We start from the raw sequence: 25,692 nt of genomic DNA on the forward strand, positions 1-25,692 counted from the left end.
CTTCCATATGTAGCCTGCCCAGCCAGGGAGCTCTGTGTGCTGAGGGGTCCCTTGCAATGGGCAGAGCTGAGTGATGGGCACTCATCTGAGTGCTGCTCCACTGTGCAGGGTGACCTGGGTGCACCTGGGGCAGATCCTGTGCAGTACTGGGGCTCAGTGAAGGCAGCACCATTGCCTATTCAAGTGTAAATCAGAACACCCAATCTGATGCTGCATCCCTCTCTCTTTGCCTGCTAACTTCTCCGCTAGTAAAATGGGCATGGTGATGTTTAGATTTTAGGATGTCCCTAAGGCATCCCAGTTGGCCTCTTCCTTGTATCGGGGTCTCAGGTCAGTGTTCTCAAAGCACTTTAGTCTTTGGCTGAGGTGATCTCTAGGTTTGTTTTTAAGGGTGTGAGCTTCTGTGGTTGACACCTTTGGTTTTCTTGCTGCATTTAAAGTGGTTGGGTGCTCTCCTGGGATTGTTTTCCTGTTCCCAATGTGGGTTTTCCTGGCAGCACTCACTGGGAAGCCTGTGCTTACCTGTGCATCCTTTAGATGCAAGAGGGAAAAGGAGGTGTGGGAATTGAAGCAGTTGCTGCCCCCGAGTCCTATGCTGTGCTCTGCTGTGCTGCAATGGGGCCCTCTGCTCCCCTCTGTGCATGCATGGGAGGAGGGCAGCAAGGAGATGGTTTCTGCTCTTGGGTTGAATTTCCTGGCTCTCGTTCCAGTTTTGTTCCTGGGTTTGTAACTTGTCTCAAGAGGCAGAGCCTGGCCCTCAGTCCCCACCTGCTTTAAATGGCATTATGAACCCGCAGGTGAAGGGCAGAAATAGGATTGAGCCTCACACAATGCCTCTAGGTTTCTCTTGAGATGCTCAGGTGGACGGTAACTAAATCCTGAACTCCTTTTCATGTCTTTCAGCTCTGAAAAGGTCTTTTGAGGTCGAGGAGGTAGATCAGTCTTCAAATTCCTCCACCCCACCACGACGGACCCCGAACCCTCTCCTCAGGTCCACCGTATCCAGCTCCACACAGAAATTTCAGGAACTCGGCGCCAGGAATTCGGAGCCACCCACCCGACATGCGGACCCCACAGCCCAAAGATCACCCAAGCCCTCTCTGAGGAGAGTGGAGCTCTCCGGACCCAAACTGCCTGAGCCGGTGTCCAGAAGAACGGAAATCTCCATTGACATCTCATCCAAGCAGGTGGAGAACTCCACCGCAGGGTTGTCGAGGTTTGGCCTCAAAAGAGCAGATGTGCTGGGGCACAAACCCCCCGAGCCCACCCCAAGGAGGACTGAGATCACCCTCGGCAAGCCCCAGGAACCGGGTCTCCGCAGGGTAGAAGCGCCACCGTCAAAGATCCCCGAGATGCCCCAGCGAAGGGCAGAGGTGGCCAGTGCTCCTGTGCCCGACACGGCCACCAAGCGCGTGGAAATTCAGGTAGCCAAGGCCACCGAGGTGCCAGCCGCACCAGCGCGGCAAGCGGAGAGCTCAGAGCCTCCCCTGGCCACCCAGCCTCCCCAGGCAGAGCCAAAGCCACAGCCTGTGCTGATGGAGAGCCCACCAAAGAGAGAAGAAGGTGAGTACAGCTCCAGGCAGCTGCTTGGGTGAGATGCTGGCTGAGGTCCAGAGCCCATGCGGGGATGCTGAGCACTGGGTTCTGCTCTTTCAGCTCAGGTGGTGATGCCTTTTAAGGGTGGTCTTGGATCTGTGCTCAGATGTGTCACATACATGGTTGTTATCCTTGAGTTTATCCTGGCTGAAAGAGCTGTCAGTTTGAATAAAAAATGCTATCAAGCCTACATGGAGGTTAAAAAGAAAATGCCAAAAGCCTGGGTGCTTGCAGAAGATGACAGTTCTGCCGGCTCAGGCCCCATGTGCAGCCCAACCTGCCTGCACAGCATCTAGAACAGGCTCTGAGGTGCTGGAGAGGTGGTGGTTGTGGAAATGTGATGGTTTGTTGTCCAGTGTCAGAGTGTGTGGTTGTTGTGATGCTTTGTTGTTCAGTGTTGTTGCTTATGGTTGTGGGCAGAAAGCATCTCGTCATTAGGAGGAGTCAGTGTTTTCTTGGCCGTGGAGCCAAAATCTAATAACATCATGGACCAGAGCCACTATTAAACTGGAGCCCTGGCTTGTATTAGCTCTCTCTTGGTTTTGATTAATCCCGTATTAAAGCCAGCTTCCCTCCCCCGCCAGCCTCATTTATCCTCCCTGATGTTTTGGACATGTCTTTTTCCCCTTCTCCTGGCCTGCTAATGATTTTTCCCATCACCCACGAGCTCTCTCCTGTGGGATGCAGCGGTTGGTTGGGGGGCAGCACCTCTCACCCTTGGGTTGTGGAATGGTGTGTGGTGGCCGAACCAGGACCTGGGAGGTCCATGCCTGGCCTTGGAGCAGGACCATGCGCTCTCGTCTCGCCCTGCCATGGGGTATTCCCTGCTCCTGCTCCATGGGCACAGCAGTCACAGGCTCCACAGTAACGGGGTCTGTGGAGAGGCCAGGTTTTGGTGTATGTGCACGGTCTAAAATCAAAGCAGAGGTCAGTGGTGGAGCTGGTGCTGAACCCAAGACTGAAGCAGGTTTCTCTCGCTGTGTATGGCTTAGGTGTGGCTTTTCTGAGCTGTGTTTTAAAGAGCAGACAAATGCCTTCAGTGAGCAGCAGGTTGGTCCATCTCCAGCTCCAAGACCCAGCCCAGTGGTGGGGTTCAGCCTGGGCCTCCCTTATGGGTTCTCTGTCCCCAGCTGCCGTGTGCATGGTACACAGGAGGCCCATCTTCTCCCAGGGGTGGGTGCTCGGCCTCATCTGTCTGGGTTTGGGCTGCTCTGAGCTTCCCAAGCTCTCAACTGAGGACAGTTGGGCACTTTAAGAGCAAAAGACCATCTAAGCTGCTGAATCCCCCAGCTGCCCGGGGACAGGGGCAGAGGGAGGCTCTTTGCATCAAAAGGACTCCACAAGCCCAGGACAGCTGCTGGGGATGAGTTTTACCCCAGAACCCAGCTGTCAAGGGCCTGCCTTGCAGAGCGAGCCAGCCCTTGCTCCCTGTACAAAAGGGGCTTTCAGTCTAAATGCCTCCAAAAAGAGCCAGGACACCAAGCTGTAGGGGTAGGGAGGGCTCTGGCTCCTTCTCCCTCTGTGTCAGCATGCATGTACAGCTCAGGGTCACTGCCAGAGCCCATGTCCCCTTCCCAGTCACCCCCAACCTTCTTTATCAGGGTCACTGCCAGAGCCCATGTCCCCTTCCCAGTCACCCCCAACCTTCTCTATCACCATGACTCGAGGTTCCCTGGGCTGCTTTTGTGCCCTGTTGCGGAGCATTCCTTTCTTGGTCCACAACACCCACCCTGGGGTGATGCTGGGTGTGTGGATGGGATCTCTCCTTGTTGCTGGGAGACCTCAGGGAGCCCTGCAGATGGATGCAGGCACGTTGTTGATGCTCACCAGATCCACTGCAGCTCTGGCCACACCACAACCCCCGAACTGAAAAGCTGGGCATCTGCAGCAGAGACAACATGTGGTGTGAAGTCTTGCTCCTTCCTGCTGCTCCCAGGGTTTGGGGTACCCAAGAGATGCTTCCATGGCACTGGATGCCCCTTGATCCCGATGCCTGGTGGCACTCCAGCACAAAGAGCTGAGCAGAGGATGCAGGCAGCTGCCTGTGTCTGTGCTAGGTCCTGCCTTCCCCAGCTGCTGCCTCAGCTGCCTTGTCCTTAACCCCTTGTCCCACTGCTGAAGGTATGCAGGAGAGTGTTGTGCAGGAAGAGGCGGGTAGGAGGAGAAGGGCAATGGCAGAGCTTGGCAGCTCAGAGCAAACCACAAAGGAAAGGAGTAATTATAGCACTGAGCTTCATTAGAGCGGTGCGGCTGGTGGCGTGGGCTGAGCCTGCTCCAGAGCCATGGTTCTCGAGGTGGAGGAGGGCAGGAGGTGTCTTTGTGGGGCAGAAGAGCAAGAAATATTCCTCCCCATCCCTGTTCTCCCTCTCCTGTGCTCCCTGGGGAGCCCTGGCTGTGCTTTTGCAGGTTTAACATGGAGTTGGGCCATTGGCGATAGGGAGATATGGGACAGAGATGTGCATCATGGGTGTGATGTACCAGCCCTCCAGCAAAGCTGGACTTCATGTCCCCATGGTGGCTGGTGCTGCCCAGCTGGGACAAGGAGATGTGATGGGGGTGGCCAGGCAATGGAGACTGGTATAGTCAGAGTCATCCAGAGGAATGTGAGCAGGGTTGTGCAGTGGCTGTAGGCAAGGGGGGAATATGCAAAAGGCAGAAAGAGGCAGAAGCCATTGAAAATAAACATGAGGTAGAAGGTGAGGGGAGGTGGTGGTTGTGACCCACAGCCCTGGGCACTGCAGGGGTCTCTTCAGTGGGTAGAATTTACCAGAGTTCTGCCTGGCAGCTGGGTCCTGCTTTGGTGACCCTGCCTGGTGCTGCAGCCACCAGGTGCTGGCTTGCTTAGCCCCCATCACCTCCTCCTTCTGACCCTCTTCTTCCTCCCTGGTTGCTCTGGAGCAGCAGCTTTGTCTGGGGTGTCCCTCATGGCTCTGGGCAGGAGGGCAACCCCACAGGTCTGCTTTCCATTGCTTGCTGCTGAGCAAGGAGAGGAAAAGGGAATCGTTTTGGAGCAGCAATACTTCATCCAGATACATGCAATGGCCCTTCCCGAAGGAGGGATGTTGAGGCTTCTCCTGAGCTGGATGAATCCTTGGAAAGAGCCTCACTGAGTCCATCGTGGCTGATCCTGCCTCAGCATCCCCTCCCACTGGTGCCTCCTGTTGCTGATGCTGGTGTTGTGCACGTGTGGTTGAACATTTGCTCTTCTGTTGCTCTTCATGCCTTGCAGTGCGGTGGTGGTCGGGTTTGAGAAGTGGCAGCAAAAACGGTTTTGGTGCTAGAAGAGTTAATGTTTTCCACTTTGTTTTAATAGTTCCTCTCTGCTCCCCCCAGTCTGAACCTGTTTGTGTTTGTGGGGCAGGCTCAGTTCAGGTGATGGTTTAGAAACAACCCCAGATGAAGAGTGATAGGTGCTTTGAGCCGATGATCCTTTTCCCCTCCTCACAATCTGCCATGGGCACGTTGCCCAGGGCCCTGGGGACAGCGTGCTGCAGCGAGGTGGGCTCTTCACCACATTCTGCTGCCTGCTGCTGCCCTCGCCCCATTGTCCTGCTCTTGGCAATTGATAGGGCCACAGTTCTTCCTCTCAGTCCTTTCTTGCAAGGATGCTCTGGAACTTGTTCAGATAAATCAAAGCAGATACAATGAATAATGGGAATGTTCACCTAAAACATGATCTTGACCTTCCTCTCCAAAAGCTGTGTTCCACCATGGTGATGTGCAAAAACTGTCTGAAACATCCCTGAGCTTTCAGCTTTTTTGGAGTCTTTGTTCCATCACTGCTTGATTCTCCCCTTTGGCACAGCTGTGCAGGGTGCCAGGTGCCCCTTAAAAAGTAATAAGGGCCCCATCCTATTTGACTGCAGAACAAACAGGGTGACATCAGGAGAGTGAAGCAATTCACCTTCTCTTTATTACAATTACAATTCAACTCTTTTCTTTCCAACCTGTGAGGCTGATGGGGCTGGACTGCCTTGCTGGAGCTGGGGTTAGAGGGATTTGGCTGACTGTTAACACAGCAACACTCCCCACAGTGAATGAAGAGGCCAGGGCTGAGTGGAGATGCAGTGAGTAACCATTTCCAGCTCCCCAGGCTGCACTGCAATTTAACTGTACAAGAAGATTAAAGCTGTAGGGACACATTTCCTTAAAACCAGCTGACACATTTGGGCCAGATTACGGGTAGCCTTGTTCTTCTTGTTGTTTCTAATGGGGAAATGCCTGCAGCCCAAGATACCAAATGGAGAAGCTGAGTGGGAAGCACAGAGTCCCAGTTTGGGAACTTGAGGGCCAAAAATGAGATAATCTGGAAAACTGGGGACCTGCAGCACCAGTGACTTGGAATGAAGGAGCGTGTACGGGGAGATGACCGTGACCCATAGTGGGGATGCTGCCTGATCTGCGATGCCACATGCATGGCCACCTGCCCTAGGAAGGGGAGTGGAGGAGACTGGGTGATTTCTGCTTTCCCCTTCCCACCATGTGCTCTGTTCCTGTCCTTGCAGGCAGCTTGGTTCCTTCTGGGGTGATTTGGGCTGTTGTGGATGTCAGGAAGTGGTGGTCCTTCTGCTGCACATCTTTGCCCTCCAGGAATGCTCTTCCCAAGCTCATTACACTGTGTTCAGCTCCGGTCACGTTGGCATTCTTTGTGTCTGTGTGGGCACTGTCCATGTGGATGCCATCAGGGTCTGTGTGGGTGCTGCAGCCTCAGTGCAGGCAGCCAGAGGTGCAGTCACATGGAGAATTCATTTGCCCTGTTGGAAGTCCCTGAGGGCCCATAGGAAAAGCAGTGATCTCCCCAGTGGAGATTCATTATGCGAAGGAGTAGTTTCCCATAGGAAACATTACAGTTCCAACTTCCCTTCCCTGCCCCATGTCGTTTGAGACCAAGAGAGGGCAAACCTAATGGATGCTAAGCTGCATATCCTCCTGGCACTGTGCTGAACAACCTGTCAGGTCTCTTCCATGGCTAGGTTGGGTCTGAGAGCTCTGTTGTGTATCCATGGCAGTGCTTCCTGAAGCTTGCAGGAAGTATCTCGGACTGAACTTGTCTCTGTAGAGGCCAAAGCCTCCTGTTCCCAGGAGAAGGTGATGAGCTGCAGGCTGGTGGGGTCTGTTCTGGGGTGAGGAGGACCCTTCTGGCTCTGCACCTCCATCCATGCAGCCTGGGGCAGCCACTGGGCAGAGGGGTGCCTCTGCTGCACTGAAAACACAAGAGAGCACTCCTGCCTGCTGTTGGATTTATGTATGGATGAGTGATGCTGGAAGGCGATGGGAGATGCAGCCCTGGCTGAGGGTGGCGTGTATGAGCCAGACCCAAGAGTTTCTCTGTTTATCTTGTGGTATTTGCATGTCTGGAGCCCATGGCAGTCGTGCTGGGGAGCATGCTCCCCGCCCATCAGCTCCTTTTGGCATCCTCAAGCTTTCTCACATTTAGTTTAATCATCCTACAGGCTGATAAGGCAAATAAAATCTGGAATCTTGACAAAGATAAAACAAAGAGTTTGCTTTGATCTCCTGCAGTAAGGCCTGGCCACTCTTTTTGTGACTTCTCGGCTGTCTGCTGGGGGAGGGAAGCGATGGCAACGGTGATGAACCTTCTGCAGTTAAGAAATCATTTTCTTCTAAACTATTTCTAGACCTCTGTCCCTGCCTGTTTCTGTTGGCCAGTGGTTGAAGGGACACCATAGGCTGGGTACAGTGCCAATTCTGTAAACTGTGTAAGAGGACTTGAGAAGCTAAATTGAGATTGGAGAGAGATAACTTTGTTTTGAGAAGATCAAACGTTGTTGTGAGCAAAGAAGATAACGTGACAGCAAGCCAGTTGGGTTCTTTACTCCTCCAGCAAACAAACAGGCACACAGGCACTTTTGTATTGTCCAAGATGCTGCAACGAAGCTGAAGTGAATGTGGCTATAAATGGAAGAAGCAGCTGGTCTTGGACTGCAGCCTGTACTCAGACTTCTTTGGGCCCAGTTTTTCTTGCATCTGTTGCAGGTTTTAAAGGAGGGACTTGGGGAGAAGGCTGCTCTCCTTCGGGTTAGTTGAATTTGGGCCATTTGTTTTGTCAGTCTTCTGAACGGGGCTCTGTGAAGCAGTTCCCTGGCTTTCTGGAGGGTCACATGCATAAATACTTCACTCTTGAATTCTTTCGTTTTGTCTTGGCATGAAGATAGCAGTAGCCCTATTGAGAGACAAAGCTGGACTGAAGGGTTTGGTCCAAACCATTTCGCAGGCAACAAAACTTTGCAGATGTTTCTGCATTTATAGAAAGCAGATCATCTTCACAAGCAGCCTGAGGTTGCTGTGCCAGCCCAGGAGTGCCAGCATGGGCATCCTCAGTTCCTTGGTTCCTCCTTGCCTTGTGTTGTCTGCAGCTTCTTCCTTGTGGAAGCAGTGGGTTGAATTTTGCATAGCAAAGGCAGTTTGTACAGCAGGAATGAAGAATGACTGAAATGCAGCATCTTTCATCACCGAGTTCAAAGCTGGTTGATGCTCTAGCAAATAGGAGCATAACCTCACATTTATGTTTAGCTTTTCAACCCGAGAGACAGTGTCCAGGCTAAGTCTGAGCTGGGTGGTCCCACCAGCCTCTTGGTGTTCTTTGCATTCCAGCTCTGCAGAGGCTCTCTGTGGTTCAGCACTTGCATGGTCCCTGGCTGGTGTTTCCAAGGGTCCAAAAACATTTAGTGGGAGCTGAGCTCCTACCTCCTTTTGCTCCTCTGTGAACTCAGCCTTTGCCTGTCTGTGAGGAAAACCTTTTGCAGGGAATGCTCCCAATGGATCCCTTGCACGTGGCTTCAGCTATACATACTACATGGTGTTCACCCTGTCTTGCTTGAGGTGTCTGCACTTGAACTAATCATCTGGATGTCTCCTTTTGGCTGGTGGGAATTGTGTCCTTAAAGGATTTTGCTCTGCTGAATGTAAAGAGAGCCCATGCAAGCAGTTCAGCTGGGGATGTCTCCAGTTGGGCCAAATGTTACCTTCCTGTATTATTTCCAGAGTCAAAAAGGTGGAGGTGAAAAGGGATGCTGCAGCAGGACAGAACTGTGCAAGACACTAATTCCTTGTTACCAGTCGTGCTTGACAGCCCCCAGCAAGCCTGGTCCCCTTGTGTCAGCTTGTTCTGCAAACAGGTCATTGTGGACAATTATTTACTTGAGTTAATGGCTCAAACTGTCTTTGATGCTTATCATAGTACTTAAAAGTTTTTATGATGGCTCTGTCTTTCCCCCTTCTCTTTCTCTCCTGCTCTTCGTGGAGTGGGACAGACATTCCTTCCCTCTCTCAAAGCAAAGCTCAGTCTGGGGAGATCTCAAGGCAGGAAGATTAGATGGGAATCCAAAAGGGTATGGTGTCTAGGAGGAGAGGGCAGTGATAAAAGTTAATGATACATAAGCTGTTGAAAGGAGCTTTCCCCATTACAACTGTACGGTAGGACACAAGTCTTTTGTAGAGCTTTCAACTCCAGCCTGGTTGCACCTGGGGTGTATTTTATGTGTGACGGGGAGATCTGGAGGAGTGTTGCAGATATTGCCCTACCCAGCACTGGCTGGAGCCCCTGCCTGTGTTTGCTTCCCCTGCATGTCACGACTCTGGATGTGAATTCTTGTTCACTGTCTGTGTTATTTGCTCTGATCTTGGAGGTTGTGCTGCTTTCTGCCGAGGTTCTGAAGTGATGGTGTCCTCTGAACCCTTCTCTGCAGCTCTGGCACATGGAAGTACAGGATGAGTCCCTGGTTACAGTTTCAGAGGGTATGAATGCACGGCTAATTGCTGTAACAGCATAGGGGTGCTGTCCTCCATTGCACACGTCACATACTTGGGTGTTCACTGGCAACTCACTCCCATCTGTAGTGAGGTAAGTTCGGGGACCTAGAGACAGAAAACCACTGAGGAGATGACAAAAGGTTGGATGGCAGAAGAACTGGGTCAGGATCCTGCCTTTGCTGTTCATGTTCTCATTGCCCTGGGTGAATGTCCCTACCCACTCGTTTCTCCTTTCCTAACAAGGAGCTGGTGCATGTGGCAAGATGCTTCAGGGTCAGTCCTTACATTGAGTCCTTTCTTCTTGGAGGTTCAGCTGGTGGTAAGAAAATTGCTGATCCTGGTCACAGAGGTGGAGCTGTGCAGGATGGGAGAAGCTGCTCTGTCCAGATTACTGGAGTGGCTCTACGAAGAGAGAGCTCCCCAGCCGTCCACAAGGAGAGGGAGGGTATCAAATGGTTCCATCAAAACCATCTCCAATCTACTCTGCTCTTCAGTCTGCTTTCTCCTAAATTTGAAAAACCTGTAGTTTGGAGGAGGGAAAAAAAGGATTTGGAAGGCAAACATTGGATGTGTGGGGAGCAGATGTGGGGATGGATGCTGCCTCCTGATTTATGAGTGATGGAGACTGCTGACACTGAGGGAGGTGGAGCGGGCGCTGGTAGGGTGTTTGCATGCTCTTTGCTTCATGTCCTCCTCCTCTGCCTCCATCTTGTGCAGATAGGAAGGAGAATAGAGATTACCTTGGAGTCCAGATTTGTCCTGGGAAAAAAGGAGTAGATCTGAGCAGCTTTTCTGATAAAACATAATTGTTTAGACAAACTCTGGCTGAACCCGCTTCCTCCTGCAGCCCAACGCGCAGATAAATGGGGTGGAAGTGGGAGGCCGAGTTCACAGGCTGCTGAGGCTCTCCCTGAGGTCACACCACCCCCAAGATCCCCCATCCACCCCTTTTGATGCACTTGGAGAGAAGATGAGAGGATACAGTTGAGTGCTGAGGGTGCTGCCCAGGCTTTAGGTAGTTCAATGCAGAGATGTTGGTAACGCAGCACATCAGTGCTGGGAGACTCGGGTGGTCCTGGAGGGCACCATTAGATCCATCATGGCTCATTGGCAGAGGATGGATTCTTCTGCTGCCTGCTGCTTTGTGGGAGGTGAATTTGCTTCAGCCACGATCTCTCCAGGCCTGGGGTCCTGGCTGGGCAGAGCCATGCCCCAGATTCATTTTGTTTGGACTGGAAATGGGGAGACAAGCAGGATGTGGGCGGGATGTGGCCACAGGAGAGGTGTTGTCATGCCCTGTGTGGCTCCTATGGAGGTCTCCGGGAATCAGATGAAATCTGAGATCCTGCCGTGATGCTGATGTTCCTCCCACTGTCCCTCAGGGAAATGGTCCTCTTTGCCCTACTTTGTGTAGTAAATACAAGTTTATTTACAGCCCAGAAACTCTTGCCCTGAGGCTGGGAGGGGAAGGGTTCCTGTGTGATCCTGAGGAGCTCTGGGGTTTCCTCTCTGCTTTGTGGCTTTGGTTCCTGGGCAGAAAAGTCTCACAAAGGAGCAGCTCTGTGGGTGGGAGCTCAGTGAATCTGAGGCCTTTGAATGGCCCTGGGGCTTGGCTTTATTTCCCTGTAGCAAGGACAGGAGTCCATGCGTGTCACCAGGAGAAGAGCTGTGAGGAGATAACCAGTGCTCATGTGTGACACGTGAAGCAGCCAGGGACAGCAGCAGGGGATGGGCTGCCATCCACCTCCCTCCCTCCTTGGTTCCTGTCGTCCAGAATCTCCCCACAGCCCGAGTTTGCCTTGGACCCTGGGGGATTTGTTCTCTTTTCTTGTGTTGGCCTGAAGCATGGCCAGGGTCCTCCTCTCTGGAAAAGGGGCTCTCAGGGATGCGGCACAGGGCTGGACCCTTCCTCTGCACACAGGACCTCATGTGGAGGAGGAAAGGATGTGGCTGAGAGGGTGTTGGGATGGGACTGAGCTCCACTGACCTGGCTCTGTGGGATTTCCAGCTCTGCCTTGGCACAGCCCAAAGCTGCTCTGCGGAGCTTCAGGGAATGAGCATTTGGGTTTTCCACTTGGAGGAGTGGGAAGGGTCTCTTTGGGGTTATTTCAGCCCATTTGTGGGACAGGCAGTCTGTGAGATGCTTGTTTGAAGAATGAGCAAACCAAAGCCAACATTTGGGCTCCTCTGCAAGAGCAAAGCTGGGAAAGCCTCAACTTGTGGACTGTAGAGACAAGGGGGACGTGGCTGTGGCTTTGTGCTGGGGAGCAGTGCCGTGTCCCTTGGGGGGACCCAGAGAACATTGAGTTTATCCTTTCCCTTCTCATTTTTACACATGCACGATTAATTCTTCTCTTATTGTCTGTGGCAATATTTATTTTACTGCTCTGGGGCAGCAGGGACTGGAGAGAGGTTTCACAAACTGAGTTTTCCCTCTGCAAACCCCTCCTCTGATCTTGCGCTTCCAGCTGCCAGCTTGGTGTTAAAACAGCTTGCATCCAGGCCGAAAGTATTTGAAGGGCAGAGCAATGCCTTGCAGGAAATGGCTTAAGCTTCCTGCTCCCAAGATGGTGTGAGTGTTAAAACAGAATGGGAGAAATATTAGACATCCTACATCCGGCACGGCAGAGGAGAGCGACCCTGGGGTGATGTGATGGAAAGCCTGGACCCCTCCAGCTGCCTGCGCCCGGCAGCTTCCTGCTGGATGAGGGGCCCTGACAGTGCCCCCCGGCCCCATCCCCTTGGCTTTGTAGGGGAAAAATGGGCAAATTGTTTCCTGCCCCACTGGGCTTTGCTGTGTTTTGGTTTTGTGGGAAATGTGTGGGGGGAGCTGGTCAAAGGTGGGGGCAAAATGTCAGTGGAGGGAGTTTTCAGCAGAAAATGAGAGCTGGGAAAGCACTGGGCTCTCTGCAGTGTTTGCAGCCTGCTTATCTGCCACCTGCCAGTCTGAGGTGAAAGGCAACAGTATGAAATAGATGTTCAGGGTTGGAGTTGGTCCCGTTTGTGTGGGGCTGGAGCGGGACCTTCTGCATCTGTCAGCGGAAACCACTTCGACTTCATTGGCTTCATCAGAGGTAACTTCATTCTTCCGGCCCAGCTGATTTCCCACTTCGTGCTGGCTGAGCACCATCTACCTGGCCAGGCAGGGAATAGCAGCCGGATGGCCAAGGGCGGAGATGCGCAAGGGTAGAAGAGAAACGAGAGGCTTTGTGTGCCGGCAGCAAGGAGTGGACAGGGCAGTGGTTCTGTGGATCAGGGTGGTCCTCGCTGGAGCTCTCTGATGGGTGTCGCACCTTGAGATGTAATTCAGCTCACTGGGGATTTTTGCTCCGTTATGGAAGGCATCTCCAAACCCCAGTTTTGTTGGCTGGAGCATGGAGATTTAGATGGTTTTAATTGAAATGTTACCAGCTGGCTAAAAAATACCTGCACTGTGTGGCTGGGAGCCCGAAGTTGCAGCGTAGAAAAGTGGCAGAGCAAGCAGGGTATGGGTCAGAGCTGGTCTGAGTTTGCTTACTCTGGCTTCCTGCTAACAGTCACTGGGAAGCATAAAATTGCTCATAGTGGAAATGAGACCTCTCACACCCATGCTGGGACCTGAGTCACTTTGGGAGGTGTTGTTCCAGCCCTAGGAGCAGAAGCAGAGCATGTGGGTGCCCTCTTGGGCGGGCTTACCATGAATGGAGCATTATGCAGAGCTCTGAACATCCTCCTCCTTGGCTTTCCTCCTTGACCCTTTCTTTCCCTGCACCACTTCACATGGGAGCCTTGGCCTTTCTTCAGAGCACGGATCAGAAGGGGTAAGTCCCGTCCTCAGCAAGCAGCTCTGTACCTGGGGAGAGGGGTAGCACCGATTGCTGGTGCTCAGCATGGCACATAACCCCCTAAACCCCCAGCAGCACAGCCCTTGGCGCCAGGGATTTGGCTAGGCACACCCTGTTTGTTTTCCCAGGTTTTCCATGGGGTGCTTTTCCCGGAAAAAATCTTTGGCCAGCAAACCCGGGGGAGGGGAAGATGGGGCTGATTTCAGTCTTCAAAGTAGTCACAGCCGGCTGAAAGCTGTGTTTGCAGCCCAGTAACACTTCAGCGGTGCCCTCTGCTCTTGCACAACATGCTGAGGCTGGTTTAAGCTCAGAGGGGGTGTGGGGGGTGTGTGTGTGTGATCCAGCCCTGGTCCTGGCATTGCTTCCTGCAGGCAGGGCCATGGGGGTAGGAGTGGAGGGATGGGCTGCATTAGGGCTGCTGGACCAGCAGGGCAGATGCTGTGGCTGTTTTGGGGTATAAATACATTTATTTGCCTCAGAGCCATCCCCATTTGCCTACATGGCTGCAACTCTGTGCAGGGACTGGCAGTGTGGTCATACACAACAGGGAAGGGATGAAGAGGATTTGCTGTCCCAAACGGAGCTGGGTTGAAGCCCATTGCTGCCCTGCTCGCCCTGTCCTGGAGCAAAACCTCATGGATGGAGCTGGTGAAGCAGATACCCACACAGGATCCTTGGGTCCTCTGGGTGCCCTTGGGGAGGGCAGATAGGGGGGAATTAACTGGAAAAGGAAGCATTCTTCCACAGAAGTGTCCTGGAGCCCTTCAGGCATTTCAGCATCCTCAGCCTCTGCTGAGCAGCTGTGGTGTAAGTGTGGGCCCATAGGAAGGAGCAAATGCTGCTCTGTAAATTGCTGTGTGCTTGATTTATTTTTCTTCTTCTTGTTGGCTGACCCCTGGGGCCCCCTCCCAGCCCTTCCTTCTCTGTAACAGCATCCCTGCACAGGATGAGCCCTCCTTCCCACGGCTCCTGCAGAGGGATGCAGAGCCCCAGGGCTGAAGCAGTGGGAGAGGCACAGAAAGGTTTGGGAAGAGGTTTGGAAACAGCTGATTGAAAGGCTCTGTGTGGGGCAGAGGGCAGACCTGTACAAAGGTCTGAAGGGGGACCAAAGCTTATGCAGACTGCTTGATATCTGAAATGAATGGGCAATTTAGGGCCCAAGGAGTGAGTTTTAGCAAGTCTCTGTGAAACGCTGTGATTCTGCCTTGCCCACATGTCTGCAGCAGGGTGGGTTGGGATGGGAGGGCAGGGATACCCATATCCATCATGCAGCCGGTAGAGTGGGGCTGTGCTGGCCCTGCCTGCGGCCTCTGAGGGCTAAACACAACACCCAGCCCTCAAAAGGGCAAAGACCAAGAGAGCTTGGCCTGGCCAAGGTGTCACAAGTTGGTACTTGGTCCTCAAACACAAAACCTGTGAGATGGAAAGAGAAGAGACAAATATTTTCTTATGCTTTGAATGTGCATTTCTGTTTCTTGTGCTTTAGGTTTTGCCTGTTTCCTGGTCCTGGCAACCCAGAGGGCTGTTAAAGTGGTTATTTTAAGGATGCTTTACAGAATCCCTGGGATCTGTGTGCTGGAGCTCTAGGAAGAGTCTGATGGGATGTGGCTGCTGGTCCCTGCTCACAGGGTGAAGGAGGGGTGCTGAGCTGGGAGGGGTTGACTCTTCTGGTAGACACAGCAATACCTGGTGTAATCCCAGCTGGAACCAAGATGCTTTATGCATCATTTAGGTGGAGGTCTTTCCAGCAAATGAGTTGCCATGGTCATAAAAGAGCACTGGAGCATTATGTTAAGGGCTTCCCCCAGGCCTGCTCTCCAGCAGAGCTGTTCCCTAAAATTCCCTCCCCTAGCATGATGCTGATTTATAATGGGTGTTGGAGGAGCTGGAGTTGTCCACTGGCAGGACATGGCTTTCCTTGGGTAGAAGGCTTTCCCTCGGTGGGGTTGGAGGCACAGCTGGTTTCCCCATTGCTCTTCATCTAAAAATATCAGTTAGTATCGCTGCTCTTGCTTGAATGATCCCAAACTCTGGATGTGGGGGTCTGTTCTTAGAGCCCTCAGTGATGCTTTTCCTTTAGGACCAAAACCATGACTGATGGTCAGTGCCCCAAGAGTGCTGCTAGTGCTGTGGGGATATGGGGGGGACCTGGGCCCCTGCTCAGTGCTCTCTCTGTTCTTGGCTACAGGAGGGTGTCAGAAACAAGTGCAGTATCCTGCAGAGCTGAAAACCTCAAAACAAGCGGGGATGTGACCTTTAAGAGAGCGAAGCCACGGCATTATCTGCAGATCATTGCCTGGGGAGGAGGGTAGCTCTGAGTGGAGCTTGGGTTGCTATGGGGCTTTCTGCTTTTATGAGGTGATGGGGTTCAGCTTGGTGGCCAGTTTGTGCTCATGTTGAGATGAGGGTTTGAGAAGGTGATGGGGAGCCTGGCACTGGTACACCAGAGCCAGGGATGCATGTTGCTGCGGGTCAGCAGGTGCTGCCTCCCCTCCTTGTGTATTCATGGTGACCCAGTGGGACTTAAAGTCTGGAGCATCTCCTAATCACATTCTCCAGTCCTTGTGGGAAATGGAGACAAGGCTGGAGGGGAACATTTGGTGTCCTGCAGGTTTGCATCCAGGAGACTGGTGGTCTTGGTCTGTGTACACATAATGACCATAGAGTGATGGTGAGACCTGGGTGTGGGTGCTGGGAGCTTCATTCCCCAGTTGGTGTGATCATGGTGCAGGTCTGCTCCTAAACATCTCAAATATTGGTACATATATATATATATATATATATATATATACTGAAATCTCTTGAGGAGAGTTACAGACTAATTGGAGTTAGGTGCCTAAATTCCTTTTTGAATGTGTGTCTTGGCTCTTCTTAGCACTGCCCCATCACATGGTGCTGGCAGAGCATCAAAACCCAAGATGTGCCCTGTCATGCGGGGTGGGGTGAGGGAGGAAGGGGCTGGAAGTGGCATTATCAGTCTTTAGAGAGCCTTGGGGCCTGTTTTGATGTTGCGGTGATGCTGGAGGAATTAACAGTAACCTCATGTTGCTGTTACTTCTGTATTCAGTAGGAAGTGTTTCTTCAAACAGCGGATTAAGATTAGGACATCTCAGCTCCAGGACTGCCACGCCACCTTTCCTATTTCTCTCTCCAGTAATTAAGCAGTTTGAATCCATCCAGCCCATCATCCAAACTCCTCCTGAAGCTACAGGATGTCCTGTGAGATCACTGAGCACTTGAATGAGGGGCTTTCTTGGCTTGGCAGAGGCTGAGCAGACCCCAGAGAGCTCCCGTGCTGGGGGGAGAGCCCGTTGCCAAGTCGTAGGAGGAATTCCCACGTTTCTGTTCCTTCCTGTTGGCTGCCAAATACTTGTCCTGTCCGCGAAAGCTTATGTATTTGGTTGGATTTAACCTTTGTTCAAAGAAGCAAGTAACAGAGATCTTTTACTTCTGGTTTCTGGGTGTAAATTCACGATTCAGCAATGGTTTCGTATGCACATCACGATTCCGTGGTGGGAAAAGCTGGAGGAGAGACAAAGTGACTTCGCTTGGGTGAAGTCCTTTATAGCAGAGCTGGAAGCCTGCAGAGCAGTTACCCTTCCTTCCTGCTCTAATGAACCCCCAAACCAAACTTTAAGTGTCAGCCAGACCTTACCATTTCAGTAGGAACGCAAAGGCAGCCCCATGGGATGTGGGATTTCTCACGCCCACAGGCACTGCAGGTCCTGCCCGGACACATGGACACAGACATGCTCCTGCCAGCAGCGAGCCTGCCTGGCTCTAAAAGCAGGGAGCAATGGAGTTTCAGGGAAGGGAAATGCTCCTTTTTGTTGCTTCTTTTCATGCCTACAGCAGAAGGCACAGCTAGCGCTGTTTTTTTGTGCCCTGGACCCTCTTTTTCTTCTCTGGTTCATCTACTATGGTATGAGTCCAGCACCAGGGATTGCCACCAGTTGCATAACCAACAGCACCCAGTGCTGTCAAAGTGGTGCATGAGCCATGGCCTGGCCACCTCTGTGGTGTTAAGTATGAGGATGAGCTGGTTTGGGAGCCCTGAGGATGTCCCAAACTTCAGCTGCAAGCTCCCAAACCAGGCAGAGAAGAAAACAGAAAACCAGCAAGTCCTGGGACTGTGTGAATTCGTTTTCTGAGGCCATCAGCACGTGTGGGATCAGTCTGGAGCCAGGAAGAAACCACACAAAGAAGAGAGGTCTCTGAAATCCCACGGTGAGGTCTTTGGGCATCACACAGTTCTACCATGTTGAAGATGCTCCAGCAAATTCCCTCCTGATGCTATTTGTTGGCTGAGCCCCTCTGTGCTCCCAGAGCTGCAGGGACACTTTGACAGAGCTTGGCACAGTGATGTGCTCCGTGTCCTAGAGCAAGCATTGCGTTGTGCCACACAGGAGATGGCCAGGTCACCACGCTGAGTTCCACAAGCCATGAACCTGCATCCCATCACCTGGCATCCCACAGTGAGCCAGAAGTCATCCTGTTTGACGTCAGCTGTATGGCAGGGCAGTGTGTGGCCTCCACAAAGCTGGAATGACCCCATCTCCAACATGGTAGGATTTGGTTTTAATTAAATAGACACCCATGTAGGTGACCCTGAGGCACTCCTCCCATTCGGCAGCCCCATAGGGGTGGGGAGGAGCTGCTGATAGAGTAAGGCACTTGGTTGCTTTAGAGTGGGATTACAGTGATCCCCTGGGGAAGCAGTGCGGAGAGGCTGAACCTTTTGTAAGGGTTTGCTGTTCTTCTACCAGCAATTCCTTCCTGGAGCTGAAGCTCCAGGGGAGCAGAAGAGGCAGAGGCAAAGCTGAAGTCTTTTTTTTGGCTGTGAATGTGGGGAAGTCAGAGGTTTGTGACCCACTGAAGAACAGGAATTGGTAATTGCTTCCAAAATGACAAGCTGTTGACTGGAAGAAGTGCAGGCCTATGGCTTTGCAACCAGCCCAGGGTTATGACCGGTGCCACAACCCCACAGGCTGTGTTTGCATATCTGAGTAAGTCTCTGCTCTTCCATTAGTGCCTCCTCTTAGCACTCCCCGAAAATTGCCACAAAAATTCCATCTTGGTGCAATTTAGGATATGCTTCAGCCTGCCCTGAGAACATCTGCTATGGGTGCATGGGTGAGATTAATCACAGCATGAACGTGGCCAAGTGTTAAACAGCAGAGCCTTCCCACCTCCCCCCTGCACATGAAGGTTGGTTCCATGTTCCAGCAATAAAATGAACCGGGCAGGCGGGGATCTGGCAGGAACAACTGCTGTGTGGGATGAAGGGCTGAAGAACACCTTTAAGTGGGCCAAGAACCCATGTAGTCCTATGACTCTTTGAAATCCCTGTGGTGTTTGAAGCTGTTTCCTAGTCCTGCTCATCTTCTGAATCCATGGTTTTTCCTGCTGCGTCTGCAACTGCTCCCTCTCCCCTGGTGTTCTGAGGCAGTTTTGGGTGTAAATGCTGCTCCGTGTTTCCAGGGAGGTAAACACCCCTCCCTTGCCCTGCTTCGCTGTGGAGATATCAAACTGCAAAGGGGTAGAGATGTTGTTTCTGTTGTGGAGATGGAGGGAAGGAGTTGCAGAGGCTGTTGAGAAATGCTCATGAATCTGCTTGCTGGGAGGGTGCTCCTGTTTTATTGTGGTTTAGCTCCAGGACGTGGCTTTCTTTAATGTTGGGGACTGGCACAGGGAGTGTTTTTACTCCTCTTTTCCTTGGGTGACCACAGCGGGCAAACCCCCATCAGCACCATGCTCTTTACATCGCCCCTAAAGGAGAGCCCCAAGTTCCTCAGTTTGTGGCTGAGTTTCTTAAAGCAAGCAACAGAACCAAAAGACACAGAAAATAACCAAAGCTCTGTCTGCAGTGCTGTTGGCTCCTTAACCACCGAGGCTGCCCTGCTTCCAAGAGAGGCAGCCCCAGCTCTGCTGCATGGGAGGGAGGGATGAGGGACGGATAACTCTTGTGTGATGCCTTTGATGTTGGAAGCTTTTACCCGCGTTACCACGGGAGAAACTCAAGTGCTTTTCATGTCTGGTGGTGCGGGAGGCAGGGAGCCAGCAGGGATTTGCTTTGTGAGACCTTTACAAAGGGAATTGAGCAGAACTTTGCAGAAGTTGGGGGACACTTGCTGGGGTGGCACCTGAAGTAGGTGCTGAAGCATCCTTGCCTCTTGCAGGCACCGGCCAGCACCTGTGGTCCTCCTCATAGTCCTTGGCTGAGTAAGTCTGAGCACTCCCCAGCCTTGGGGAACAAAAAGTTGTGCTGAGGTCTCCATGGCCAGACCAGAGGGGAGTTGTGGAGCGGGCAGGCTGGAGCCCTGGCTGTGCAGTGAGTGCAAGGGAAGTTGAAGGGTAACAGAGATAAAAAAGAGCCGTGGCTCAGCAAGGGGGGAAAATACCAGGGGCATGATGCAGGCATCCACGCAGGGGAATGCTTTGTCAGGGCCTGTGCTGCGGGAGGAGGCAGAGCCCGCAGTGCTGCCCGCTCAGGCTCGCCTGGGATGGGGATGTGCTGGGCTGTGTCTTAGGCAAGGAGTGGGAGAGGGGGGGTCACAGTGCTGGGTCCTGGGCGTGAAAAGGAGTGGCAGCAACCCCGATGTGACCCCGGCAAGGGGAGGTCCCTGGGGTGAGCTTGGACCCCATTGCAGGCAGGCTGCCCTCACCCAGCTCCCACAGCAAGAAGGGACCCTGGTTGCTGGGGATGCCAGGTAAGGGTGCGAGTGCTGCCTGTGGAAGGGCCATGCTGAGTCTGGGAGCCCTGTCCCAGCCGGGGGGGGGTTGGTTGTGCTTGTCTACATCTGTACAGGTTCTGGGGAGGGGCTCCTGCAGCCTCTCCTGCCTGGCAGCATGGGGCTCTATCAGCTTCACTGGCTGCAGTGGAGGTGCTCTGGTGTTACTTCCCCTGGAAAACACGTTTCTGTGGCATTGTGGGGAGCATGTCTGCTAATGTAAAGGAGATCTGACACCTTGTTTTCTGCTCTGGGAGTTGGTTGTGAACTGATAACTGATGGGGAAGGTACTGCCTGGTGTTTGATGGCCCCTTGTCCTGGTGAGCAATGGGGAAAACCCATCTCCTGAGCATCCTTGTGAGCACTGGTGCGTGGTGCAGGGCACCGGGCCAAGGGTGCAGCAGGGAATTTCTCCTCTCCCTGGCCCTTTTCTGAAGGTCTCAGTGCTCATGTGGAAAGTGCTCCCCAAAAGCAGCCTCCTGCTCTGCCCTCCTCTCCCCCACCCAGCCCCAGTGCACACACAGCAACCGCAAAGCTGAGCTCACCCTGCGCATGCAGCAACCCCAGACCTGAGCTACACCCTATGCCCAGGTAATGCATCTGCATGCAGAGGGGATGTGCTGTGGGTGTGCTGGAGGCACCCGGAGCCCTGGGGACACCCTGCATCCCCCAAGAGAAGGCAGGTGATGAGGGATGAAGGCAGGTGATGAGGGATGAAGGCAGGTGATGAGGGATGAAGGCAGGTGATGAGGGATGAAGGCAGCTGCCTGCCAGGGGCGATCTGAGTGAGATGTCCGGGCTTTGGGCTCTTGCCCCCGGGACCCCCAGCCCCGCACCGTGGGGGGAGGTCCGGCCGCTTGCGACCCAGCGGGTCCCCAACGCTTGGGGCAGCCCCCCAGGCGCCTCCCCCGCCTTAAGAGCATCTCCCGCTTCTTTCCTCTTTAATTGGCTCTTTTGAACCAGCCGCCTCCAATCCCTCCCTGCGCCCGCAGCCTCCGGACCCGGCTCCGCGCTGGAGCCGCGGTCGCCGGGTGAGTGCGGGGGGCCCGGACGGGGCTGGGGCCGGCAGCCGGGTCCCGCCGCGCTCTGTGGGTGCGGGTGGACTCCGGTTCCGTTCCTTCTCTATGCGCTATGTTTTTCTATTTAGTCTGGAGAAGAGAAGGCTCAGGGGGGACCTGATCGCTCCCTGCAGCCGCCTGACAGGAGGATGGGGCGAGGTGGGGCCGGGCTCTTCTCCCAAGTAACAAGCGATAGGGCAAGAGGAAACGGCCTCAAGCTGTGCCACGGGAGGTTTAGACGGGATATTTTACACTGCTATTAGAGATGTTCTGGCTGGCGGTCCTGGCTCCCTGGTGCTGATGACTGTTGGTTACTCTGACTGAACACCCCTGCGAGATAGGAGGGCCTTGGCAGGGTGATGGGAGATTTGCATGTGCAGGCAGCGCACGATTGAGCTTTGGTTTTGAGATGACTGATGGCTAAAGCACCATCCTGTAACGAAAAAGCAAGGGTCGCAATGATATGTGAACATCTGAGCACCGCTGCCCCATCCGGGTGTGATTCCAGACTGCAGGATACAGCACCCAACAGGAGTGCAGCCATCCAGGGTGTGTACCTTGCTCACAGCCCTACTGTAAGGGTGTCCTGAATACAGATAAGGACATGTTGGGATAGAAAAGATGTGTGGAGCACATGAAGGACTGTGATAGCCCTGGGAGTTGTGACCGTGTAGTTGCAGTCCATGATTTTCCATGTTGAGAGCAAAATAACCTGTGTGGCTGTGGGGCTCATGGGTGGCTCGGTTGTGGTGTACTGAATGTGTTTGACATCACAGCCATTAAGCACATGTGTTCTCACCAGTATATGCTAGCCATAGCTCGAGGTATGTAGATGTGGCGTTTAGTGGCTTGGTGGCTCATAACCCGGCGGCAGCAGTTCCTGGACACCTCTCCGTGGGGAATCCAGACTTCCCCTCTCCGAGCACAGTGGAATTTTTATAGCCTTTGGTTTTAAATGCTGTGAGTTCTGCGTGGCTGTGGCGCCACATCCAGCCCTGTCAAAGCTGCACTGGCTGCCCAGAGAAGCTGTGGCTGCCCCATCCCTGGCAGTGTTCAAGGCCAGGTTGGACACAGGGGCTTGGAGCAAGCTGCTCTATGGAAGGGGTCCCTGCCCGTGGCAGGGATTGGGGGTGGAGGAGCTTTAAGGTCCCTTCCAAACCCAAACCATTCTATAATTCTATGATAAGTTTCTATGTTGATCCTTGAGTAACGTGTCTGAGCTTTGCTCCTCTATGTGAGGAAGGCTGGGCTGGGAAAGGGGAAGACAGCTCTCCTGGGGGTTGTGACCTTATGTCTGAACATAACTTTATTTCAGTTACATCTGAAATTTGGTAGGTGCTTTGTGGAGAAGTAACACATACTGGACAGAAAAGGTCAATCTCGCAAATACAGCTCAGTGGCATCCTAGGAGTCCCTGTCCAAAAATCCCACATGGCATTTCAAGGTACCAGGAGGGTGTGGGGCCAGAGAGGTGGGAAGGAGTGGTGGCAGACCCCATTTGCTGCAGAGGTGTAGCTGCCAGGGCTGCACTATAACACAGGGAGCGACGCAGCACAATGGGATGTGTGCCTGGGTGTCGGCTGGGAGATGAAGGCAGGGACAGTTCATCCTCATCCACAGTGGGTGTGAGACCATCTGCTTCCCAGCAGCATCCCTGGCTTTGTTCCCTGGGCTCCCCATCCCTGTGGGAAAGAAACAGCTCTGCCATTCAACCCCTAAAACTCTCCGGCTCATGCTGGCTCACCCTCATCACCCCGAGATGTGGTCCCCACGATACTGGGCAGTGTCATGATGCTCATGGGTCCCTCCCCATGTGTCCTGGTTGCCATCAGTGATTGCTATGGTGCGTGCAGCTGAGCATCACCTGTGGGGAATCTGGCAGTGGTCCTTTGTCCTGTCCCTGATGAATCCCAGGAGAACTAGTGCCAAGGTCTGGCCACTATGGGGGTGCTTTAGGGCCACCAAACCTGGGATAACTCTTGCTACAGATGCAAAACCTGCTGGCGGGGCCTGGTCAAATGGGGCTTTAAAAGACAAATTTTCTTTGGGAATTGGATTAAGGCCCCTTTTTCTGCGCTGGGTGGATGCGGGTGACATGAAGTCTCTCTTTGTCCTGCACTGTATTTCTGGCCCAGCTGCAGTGGGTTAACCCTTTCTCATCCCACACAATCCTGATGATGAATGGCCCTTTGCTAAGCAACGGGGACCTTTTCCCAGGGCTGCTGTGGGTGGAAGCAGGGACACTTGGACTGTGTCCTCCTCATGTGCAGCTGGGGGGCTGAGTGGCAAAGCTGTGATGCCTGGGTAGGGGACCATGGTGACATGTATGTGAGAAAGGACCTGCCCTAGTGCTGCTTTATGCTGCCTTTCCTTGGCATTTTAATCTGCCTTTATTCCCCCAGATAAACTGGTGGAAGGGGAGATGTGCCCCAGTCCTGCACTGGGAGCAGAGCCCTCTTGGTGCTGGGGTAGCCACAGACTGCCTGGGTGGAACAGAGGGACATGGGAGGGGACAAAAGCCACAATGAACACAGAGCCTGGGCCAGCTGGCCAGAGCAGAGAGGTGCTTGTGTGCTGCTCAGAGAGCAATTGGCATGGCATTTGTGCTCCCTGGGGCGCTGATGCCCAGTCAGGCCTTGGCACTGTGCTGGAGGCAGCAGCATCCTTTTGTCAGGAGAAGACTCAATTCCCAGCCAGCAGCAGAGCCATGGTGAGCAGAAAGCGCCCAGACGGCTCCAAGGAAGCCCTTGGCTCCCTTGCCCAGGGCCTGAGGAGGCAGCTTGGTTTGGTCTTGGCTCAAATCTGCTGTGTCTGAGCAGAAATGAAGGTGACTGCATGGCTGCGCCTTGGGAAGTGGAGGCTCTCAGCATCTCATGCCACACACCCAAGGCTTGGGTCCATTTCACCTTTTTTCCTCCGCTGTGCCGCATTGCTGCATCACCTTGGATTCACCCCCATTGCTCTCAGCATGTGAGGTAAATAAGCATGGCTTATGTATTTATGCAAAAGCCAAATGGCAACAGGGACCATCCCTGCTGGGGCTGGCTCCCTGCAGCACGGATTCTGTGCTGTTATCAGGGCAGCCTCTGATAAGAGCAGAGGAGGGATTTCCCCACAGGAGGTCCTGGACCATGTCAAACAGCACCAGGAGGGGCTCTGCAGACCTCTGGCAGCAGCGGGCTTGCACACCACAGGTCTGGATTCTCCCTGTGCCCCTCTGCTTGGCCCAGTGTTAGGACGTGATCACCCCAAGGCTGTTGGAGAAGCGCAGCCATCTCCCAGATCTAACCCAGGAGCAGATGGGGACTGAGCAGGACTCGCAGTGCTGGGAGCTGCAGGAAAGCAACGTGTTTCCCTCTCCCCCGTCCTCCTCCTCTCCCCCCTTCTCCTGACCTTTTCCCATCAAAACACAAAGCACTATTATTCGTGGAAAAGCACCTCCATCAGCGGGGACAGCTGGCCTGCAAGCAGCTTGCTGGGGATGGGTTGCTATTAATTAAGCTGCAGGAGACAGCCCAGCAGCTCGGCAGCTTGAATGGAGTTTTCCTTCTTTTCAAGGTTAGGGTGCCCTGAATTCTTTCTTCTTTACCTCCAAAGAGAATTTATAGGTTTAAAAGAAGCAGCCCACAAAGGGTGGATAAAGGCCCTTTATGTGCAGCTTGCACAGAAGCACTGCTGGCGATGAGGGTGCAGAAGGTCTGCAGGGATCCTTAGGACACCCCAGTACTCACTTTGAGCTTGGTTTGTACCAGGTGGATGCTGTGACCCCAAGGGATGTCACTGCCTGGGCAGCACTGCAGCATCTCCTTGCCATTGCCTGGGCATCTCCTCATCTAGAAAGGAGATCCCACTTTGGGGCAAAATAGAGCTCAAGCTACTACAGTGAGTTTGCTTGAGCTGTGGGGTGAGCCAGGCAGACTGAGTTCCCACTCTATAGCATTCCCCCTTGCAAAGGTGATTTCTTTTCACCAAACTCATCCTCCACCCCTGCTGCTGAGTCCGCTTTGACCATGCTGCAGGTGCTGTGAGAAACAGGCAGCAGTGGAGGATGCTGGACCCCTTTGAGGTGCCCTTTGCTGTGTGGGACCCACAGATCTGCATGTCCCCCTTTTCTCCAAAGGGCAGGATATTGGGGTTTGGTGGAGCTGGGCTCTGGGATGCTTGTCTAGTGGTGTACAGAGGATTTTGCTTTACCCTTTGGGGAGGTATTTGTCCTTTGTGATAGTCTGGCTGGGGGTGTCTGGGGAGCAGATCATACCCTTGAAGAGAAGGGATGGGGATTGCTCCTAAAGGAAAGGCAGGAAAGTGCATTTCCTCTTGCAGGGCTGAGCTGTGCCATCTGCAGAGCTGTCCTGGACCCTCCCGAGCAGCAGTGCTCTGGTCACCAGTCCCTGCTGAGCCAAACCTGTGCTCAGACCTGCAGTGGGGAGAGTTTCCTGGAAGCTGCTGAGTGTGCTTTGTGTCTGTCTGAACTGTCATGTCAGTAGCAAAAATGATACCCCCTGGAAGGGGGAAGGATGCTTGAAGGAATGTATTTCGCTTGCTTTCTCCAAATATTTGTGACCCCAGAGTGGTTTTGTAGCAAAGCCCATTCCCTTCTGGAAAATGATGGATTGCTCAGGCATGGTGAGGAGCCTCCTGCCTTCCTTGCTCAAGTGAGCAGATGCTGCAGCTCCTCTGCAGAAGAAATGTTGCTGAGGAAGGGAGGCT

At 53.3% G+C, this 25,692-nt stretch overlaps 1 protein-coding gene across 6 annotated transcripts in view; it reads left to right on the top strand.

Annotated features, from left to right (window-relative positions):
* The window catches only part of SEPTIN9 (septin 9), a 134,584-nt gene that overhangs the window by 78,759 nt on the left and 30,133 nt on the right, over positions 1 to 25,692 (top strand). For 5 of the 6 annotated variants that reach the window (XM_061455608.1, XM_061455611.1, XM_061455610.1 and 2 more), the window contains one exon: positions 904 to 1,563. In XM_061455608.1, the coding sequence (XP_061311592.1) occupies positions 904 to 1,563 (660 nt within the window). Of the gene's footprint in view, positions 1 to 903; positions 1,564 to 19,827; positions 19,904 to 25,692 lie in introns of those variants that run through there. The other variant, XM_061455614.1, reaches the window with a different exon arrangement.

The sequence above is a fragment of the Pezoporus flaviventris genome, unplaced genomic scaffold, assembly GCF_033815535.1.
Source record: "Pezoporus flaviventris isolate CSIRO_AGI_PZ_B2104156 unplaced genomic scaffold, CSIRO_AGI_Pfla_v1 ptg000020l, whole genome shotgun sequence".
Classification (NCBI taxonomy): domain Eukaryota; kingdom Metazoa; phylum Chordata; class Aves; order Psittaciformes; family Psittacidae; genus Pezoporus; species Pezoporus flaviventris.